We start from the raw sequence: 8,872 nt of genomic DNA, 5'->3' as shown, positions 1-8,872 counted from the left end.
ATCAAACATTTTTTTTTATTAAATAGGATTTAACACTTAAATATTACATTTTATTTATATATTACATTTTTTTCGATAATATAATTGAAATACAATATACTGTTTAATATAATAAAATAAATAATAATAAAATTACGTCAAAATCGGTTTATTTGGAAAAAAATAAAGAAAATATTATATTTACAGTAAATAAGACAATATATTATACAGAAAATAAATTATTTTGATTTAATACTTAAATAACTTAACTTAAAAAAAATAAAAATAATTTTAGTACTATATTAAGATTATTATTTATAGTTTTTTAAAAAAAACAATTAAATTAAAAAAAATTATGTAAAAATAACATTAAATAAAAACAATTTTGTTTAATAATAAAAAATTTGTATATTTTTTCTTTGAAACAAAACTTATTTATAAAATTTATTATAAACAATATTAACTTTTTATAATAATAATAATTATTATAATGTAATAAAGTAATGATAGTAAAATAATTTATTATATCAAACATATAATTTAATAGTGTTTAAAATAATTAGTTTAAAATATATATTTTTTTAAAAATTCAATGACGTAAAAATTGTAAATAAAATTTAAAAAATTAATTGAATATAATGTTAATAAAATATATTAAAGTTTAATAAATAATTATAAGTACTAAGTTTTCTAAAATAATATATTAAGTTCATTTAAATAATAGTTTTTTAAAAAAATAGACAACAATAAGTTTAAAGTATTTTTATTAATTATTAATATTCAGCTAAATTATTAGTTGAATTAATAACATTGTTATAATAGCACAAATAAATTTAGCAATTAAACAATTTACAGTTTATTATTAAGTTTTAATACTAATACACGCAAATAATTTTAATCAAATAATTTTATTAATACATTATTTAAGATATACAAAAATAATTATAATTTATTAAATCAGTATTTTTGCTTAAATTTGACAAAATAATAAACAAAATATAAATTTAAATAACTAAAGTGTATTTTGTTATATATATATAAAGCATTATTTAATAGAATTTAGTAATTTTCATATATTCACGAATTCCTGAAAGGAATACGTATATGCATTCTAAAAGTCTGTCCGTCTGTCTGTCTGTCCCACGAGGACATAGGTTCGAATCCAGGCTCCGCTACAAAATTTTTTTTTGATTTTTTTTGGTTTTTTTTTTAAGTTAATGAGATCGTATGGGAATGCTTTTGAAGCATTCTCAACTGTTTTTTTTTTATTTTTTTTAAATTTTTTCCTTTTTTAAGTTAAGGAATTCGTGTGGAAATGCTTTTAAAGCATTCTCAACTGGTTTTTAATGAATTATTTTTATATTTTAGAAAAAAAAATCAATTTATTTTATTACAATTGTATTTTGTAATTAAACCGGTCAATAAAATTTTGCAATAAATATATTGATAATATAGTACATAAATAAATTAAAATATATATATATAACTGACACAAGAAAAAATTGTCAAAAAAATATATAACTAATTATTTTATAACTATTTTATTTCTATTGTTAAACAAATAGTATACATAAACATAACAAAAATGTAATTTTTTAAAAAACAATCATATCATACATTATATATCTATTATTTTTTACAAATGAATATTATTATTATTATTAACTAAGCTATAAAAATATCTATTTTTTAAAAATTTACAAATTTAACATTTAATTAGCTTTAATTAAAGTTATTTTTAATTTTTTAAAAATAATTATTTACTTAGTAATTAAACTATTTATAAATAAAAATTAACAAATAATATAATTTTATTTTAATTATCATAACTATTGTGAAGTTTTAGAAAAAATATATATATTAGTTAAGTTTATTTTGTAAATTAATTAATAAATTAATTTAAAAAAAACTTAAAGAAAAAGTAAAGTTTTTTTTTAATTTATTAATTTATTCAAATAAATAAATTAATTAAAAAAAACTTAACTAATATTTTTTCCATAACTTGACAAAGTTATTATAATTAACAAAATAATTAATTTAAATAATAAAAAAATTATAATAAAAATTAATTTAAATAATTAAAAAATTATAAAAAAATTAATTTAAATAATAAAAAAATTATAATAAAATTTAATTTATATAACAAAAAAATTTTATCATTAATTTTTTTAGTACCATTTCATCTCCTGTTTCCACAGCAACTCCAATCCCGTTCCCGTCCATTCAGTGGCCACTTTCTGGTCAATCAAATCGCTTTCCTGTTTAGTCAACTGCGACCGCCAATTGCCGACTAAACCAGTTTGTATACGAGGGTCGCCCGCATACGTACCGCGCATAGCACCGATAGACGACAACCTAACTATACGATCTAACAATATTTCATGGTTGCCCTCTGGGCTGACCATCACATCCGACAGTTTACGTACATATTTATCGCCTAAAAACTTGGCTACAGTTTCGATAGCCAAACGCGGATCCCGAACCATATCTTCGTATAATAAAACATGAAAATTCTGGGCATCCCTGAGCTGCCAATACTGACGGACAAACTGAAAATAGTCGCCATAATATAGGGGATACTTGTGCTCAATGAAACACAATCGGAAAAAGTCGTGTACGTCGTGGACATCCCCGTCCTCTGGTAGCCAACCATTATCGCTGATATACTTATACTCTGAACAGACAACATCTTTGGGATTTCTGAGTGAAAACAGATACCTGGCCTTCGGATTGATAGCCATTGAATCGGTGGTCAGGTGTGTCATAATATGGCAAAAATCATCGCCCAGTTGACTATCGATAACCTGTTTGCCCGATCGCTCCAATCGTATACTATTGTTGACTATACTGTCCGATTGCTGGCCATCCGATTTCAACAATCGGATAATATAGCCGATCCAGTTGCTACCCGATCGGGGATAGGCTACTTGAATGCGGTCGCACTCCCGGTGCTCGTAATCCATGGCCCATTCGACACATTGATGGGAAATAATTTTGCAAAAATTTCGGCCTCTAATCGTATAGGTATCGGTTATCATTATTATTATTATTATTATTATTATTATTATTATTATTATTATTATTATTATTATTATTATTATTATTATTATTATTATTATTATTATTATTTTGACCAAGTACAATTTTTAATAATAACAAAAATATACTGTATATTTGCTATAATATTTTTTTTATCTATAGTATAGTATATTTAATATTAACTAAATTATTATTTTATTATTTTGACCAAGTACAATTTTTTTCAACAATAACAAACAAAAATATACTGTATATTTGCTATAATATTTTTTTAAGCTACAGTATATGATATTTAATATTATATTTTAATAAAAATATTTTTGTTTAGACTTTATATAAATATATGAAAAAATTCATATATTAATCATTTTTTGGAAAATTACCTAATTAATTAAATATATTAATAATAGATAATCATTATTATTTTTTTCATATAAGGAGTCAGTCAATTAATGTTGCGTCGCGTAAAACTTGAATAACTTTTAAACGGTTAGAGATAATTTAATTCTGTAAATTACATTTAAGAATATCATATCGACCACACTTAATATACACACAATCACAAAACTAGGGTGACCAGATATACAAAATATCGGGACCAACGCAGGACACTATGCTAAAGGCAAAACTACAACTGGCAAATTTATTTTGACAATTAAATTTTGTAGTCAAGAAATAATAGTTTAATAAAAAAAAAGAATCATCAAAATCGGATTGGTAGTTTTACTTTTATGGTTTATTAAGTTTGTCATAAATCATATTATATAAAAGAGTCAAATATAAAAATGACGTAATTTATGACATGTATATATTTATTAGGTGGATTTTTTAATTATATTACTAATTCTAATAATAAAATTTCAATATGTCGATTAGTTTTTGAAATAATCGATTTTCAATAAAAATTTTAATATCAAATTACGATAGTGTGATTTATATTGAAATTCAATTATTTCGAAAACTAATAGACATATTAAAATTTTGTTTTTATAATTAGTAATATAATTAAAAAATCAATCTAATTATCATATACAAGTCATAAATAACGTCATTTTTATATTAGACTATTTTATATAATATGATTTATGACAAACTTAATAAACCATAAAAGTAAAACTACCAATCCGATTTTGATGATTCTTTTTTTATATTAAACTATTATTTCTTGACTACAAAATTTCATTGTCAAAATAAATTTGTCAGTTGTAGTTTTGCCTGTAGCATACTGTCCTGCGTTGGTCCCGATATTTTGTATATCTGGTCACCCTAGTTTTGTAATTGCGTGTATATTAAGTGTGGTCGATATGATATTCTTAAATGTAATTTACAGATTTAAATTATCTCTAACCGTTTAAAAGTTATTCAAGTTTTACGCGACGCAACATTAATTGACTGCCTATTTATTTTATATAAAATAATAATAATAAAAATGCAATAATTAAAAAAAATACAAAAATAATCAATAAATCATCGATAAGATTATTAACATTTTATTATTTTATTTAGTCTAAAACAATATAAATATTTTTTTTGTCAAATCATCAAGTTAATATTTCTATTATATATATATAATCCATAAACAAAATTTTCAACTTACAAGTTTTTAGTTAAATAAACTTAAACAATAAAAGTGTAAATTATTTATATAAATATATATATTTAAAACATTATTCAAAATTAAATAATTTATTATAAAGATAAATGAGTAAATGTAATGATAATAATCATTTATATTTATAAATTATTATTTAATATATATATTTTTTTGTATTAAACAATAAACACCAAGGTTCAATAGGCATTGACAATGTTTGTTTTTTATCGGAAACTTTATCCAAAAGTTTTCATCTAATTTAGCATAAAATCTGAAATAATTTTTTTATACATAACAATATTTTTAAAAAAAACTATTACAATATTATTAATATGTTTAATCAAAAAAAAATTCAATAATAATAAAATTAAATTAACATCTATTTATAGATAATACAATATATGCCAAAAAAAACAAATTGCAATAACACCAAAAAAATTATTTATTTATTTTTTTCTAAAATTTATTTAGCAATAGATTATTGCTTATAAAAATTGATACATAAACTGTATATTAATAAAATGTATTTAGACAATTAGATAATATAAAAAATAAATATAATATGTATTATAATATTTTATAAAAAAAATATTTATAAATAATTACTGTATTATTATGGATTGCATTTTTTTACTGTACGTTTAAAATAACATATGTAAAGTTGCATTATATAAATAAAAAAAATTATTTTCAACTATGTAATATATATATATATATAACTATTTGATAAACTACTATACATATACACTAAAAATAACTTGTATTACTATAACAACATATAGTTTTATAATTATTTTTAATATAAAATTTTATATTAAAATTTTATTACTTATACAGTATAATACTATATCAGTATATTATCTATAGATAGTTTAAACAAAATATTTTATTTAAAAAAAAAATAATAAAATAATATAAACTAATTTTTTAAAAAAAAATTGTTTATTATTTTTATTTTTTGTGGTTAAAATCTATATGAATTTTATTTAATGATGTAAACTGTTGTAAACAAAAAAATAATATGTATTTATTACTATTACTTAATGAATAAAAATAAAAATTAATTATATATTTATATTAAAAATAAATGATTTTTTTCGTATTTAATTTTTAAAAAAAGAGTTTTACTTAAAAAAATTACTAAATTTTAACAGTACTTCAAACTATTTCAAAATAAAATTTTTGTTTTAAAAAAACATAAAAACTATTAATTAATTTAAAAAAAAAATATCAAATAAATTTCTGCCATAAAAACTCTAATCCCGTTCCCATCCATTGGTCATCGATAGCCTTATCTATTGTTAAACTTTGTTCATCAGTTAAATGGTTTATCCAATCGCCTACAATACCAGTCCTAATACGTCCATCATTTTTATAGGTATTTTTCATGGCATCCATAGAGGACAGTCGTTCAATTAAATCTAACAGAGTTTCATTAGGATTAACACTATGGGACAGTAGTCGACTAAAATAGTTGTCACCTAAAAACTTGGCAATAGTTTTGATGGCTTTCCTCGGCTCCTGAATCATATCTTCGTATAATAAAACTTGAAAATTATTGGCCAACCCTTGACTTAGCTGCCAATAGTCGCGAACCCATTGAAAATATGATCCAAAATACCAACTATTTTTCACTTTAGTATTATTTATAAATCTATTGATTATATATTGAAATTTATTTTCATCATCAATAATATCGGGTATTAACTGGATATCCATTGAAAAATAATACAACGAAACCAATACATCCTTCGGGTTTCTAAGTATCAACAGATACCGGGCCTTATCATTGATAGGCAATCGGTTTGCCGGTAAATGTGTGGCCAATACGGTAATATCCCGATGCTGTTGTCGGGCCAGTATATCCCCGACATTATGTTCCAGCCAATAGTCGGTCATATTGTGTTTGTCCTGTCGTTGGCCATCCGATAGGATTAGTTGTATGATATACTGTACCCAATTCAAGCCCGACCGGGGATAGGATAGTAGTATACGATCGCATTCCCGGTGCCGGTAGTCCAGTGCCGGTTGAAAACGTTTCCACATATGACTGATTGATTGATTGATTGATTGATTGATTGATTGATTGATTGATTGATTAATTGAATATATTATTATCAAAAAAAAAACTGCTGAAAAAAACTAAATATTATAAATTATATATATTTTTTTCAAATAAAATAAATAAAAATATTTTTTTTATGTTATCTCTAGTATAACTGATAGTAACACTGATATTATTTTATTACTACTACATAATAATAATAATAATAATAAATGTTATATATATTAAATAAAACAAAAAAAATAGGTTACATTAATTAATTTTTTATTTATCATATTGTATTATACAGTAACTTATATATTGTTATAGTCTATTGAAGTATTTTAAAATTATAATAAATTATTTATTAATATATTTTAATAGTAGTAAATTATATTAGTTTTTTAATTTAGTATATTTTTTTGAAAACACATATTACATGAAAAATAATATATTTTTTAATATTTAATGATAATGCATTTATTTAATTGTTTATTATTAATTACTATTTTTTTAAAAAAATATTAAATATCACCTAGTCATAAATATTTGTTTAATAACATTTCCTGGACTAGAGTAGAAATCCAACAAAAATAAAACTAAATAAAACGGTTTATGGTTAGGGTTTTATTTTCATGTATTAACAAACAATCAATATTTTTAATTACTTCCTTTAATTAATTAATTATTTTAATACAATTAAACTTAAATTTATTAAATACTGTATATATAATACATATTTGTCAATAAATACAGTACTTTATTATCTAATTGTTATCCAATAGCGCCTAAAGTTATATAAATATAAGTTTATATCATTGACTATATCATTGAAAAAATAACAATACTGTTATAATGTCAATATTTATTTATTTTAAAATTATTTTATTTTATTTTATTAAAAAAACTATACTAATGTTATTTATTATATTTATTTAGTTTTATTTATAATTGAACAAAATTTTACCAAGGTGGCGCTATTTATTATTATATTGAATTTATGATTTTTGCATTTTATTTTTGTTTTTTTAATATAAAATAATTAAAAAAAATCATTTTATTTATTTATTATTATTACTTTTATTTTGTAAATCTAGTTTGATATTTATTTTTATTTTTTATATTAAAAAGTTATTTTTTAATTAATTATGTATATTTTATTTTATTTTCTAAAAATATTATTTATAAATAATTAATTTAGTCATTTAGTCAATTTAATTTATTTTTATACTGTATAAGCTTATCAAATATATATATATATATATATATATATATATATATATTAAAGTATTAACGATATTTAGATTAATATATATTTTTTTGTATTATTAATTTTAAACATATTTAATTATAAGTATTATTTATTTTTATAATACTATACAACATTATTGTATTTAATTACTTTTATTTTATATAAATATTAATTTTGTGGCTATTATTATAATATCTTAGTTACTAAATAATAATAATATTAATATTATTAAATTAATAAAATCAATTATGATTATGTATTTAATTCATAAATATTATTATATACCATAAAACTGCAATAATTTATGATCAAAATGTGTTTACATTAGTGTAGAAATTATTTCTATAATCTATAAAACAGTTTATTATTTTTATTATATTTGATAGAAAATTTATATTTTTATTATTAATATTCATTATAAATAATGATGACATTATTAAAAGCAATTTATTTTTCTAGACATACAAAAAATTATTATTTGGATTACATTTGCACCGGTGTCTCAAAAAAAAAATTAATATATGAAATAAAATTAAATTTTTTGTTTGTTTGTTAGAAGCCATAGAAATATAGTTTTTTTTGTGTGTGTGTTATTAGTATAACATTGACATTATTTACTAGTAATTATAATTTTATTTATAGATTTTTGTATTCAATTTTATTAATATATGTTATATACTGTATGTGTCAATAAATGTATAGAATATTCTGTGTGTGAAAGTTAGTTGTATTTTAGTTTAACTTTATTTTAGTTGACGTTTATTATTCAATTTAAGTGAAATTATTATTATATTTTGATACTAATAATAAAATATTTCAATTCAATATTTAATAGTATTATAAATCATCTAATAATAAGTAACATAAGTTTAAATCTTTAAAATATAGTCATATTTATTGTTTTTAAATATTAATTTAAATTTTATGATTGATAATTAAATAAAAAAAATATATAACTAAATAA

The 8,872-nt window shown here is 19.6% G+C and overlaps 1 protein-coding gene across 1 annotated transcript; it reads right to left on the bottom strand.

Annotated features, from left to right (window-relative positions):
- Positions 1 to 2,147: 2,147 nt before the first annotated feature.
- LOC128956742 (uncharacterized) lies at positions 2,148 to 6,658 on the bottom strand. Its single transcript, XM_054302459.1, has 3 exons — positions 6,309 to 6,658; positions 5,868 to 6,266; positions 2,148 to 2,991 (listed from the first exon to the last, which is right to left on the bottom strand). Exons 1-3 carry the CDS (start codon positions 6,656 to 6,658, stop codon positions 2,148 to 2,150), a joined length of 1,593 nt encoding a protein of 530 aa, XP_054158434.1.
- Between the last annotated feature and the right edge of the window lie 2,214 nt (positions 6,659 to 8,872).

This window comes from Oppia nitens, unplaced genomic scaffold (assembly GCF_028296485.1).
Source record: "Oppia nitens isolate AA-2021 unplaced genomic scaffold, nextdenovo-longstitch-racon4-pilon3 scaffold12_pilon_pilon_pilon, whole genome shotgun sequence".
NCBI lineage: Eukaryota > Metazoa > Arthropoda > Arachnida > Sarcoptiformes > Oppiidae > Oppia > Oppia nitens.
This window is presented reverse-complemented; position numbering and strand designations above follow the sequence as displayed.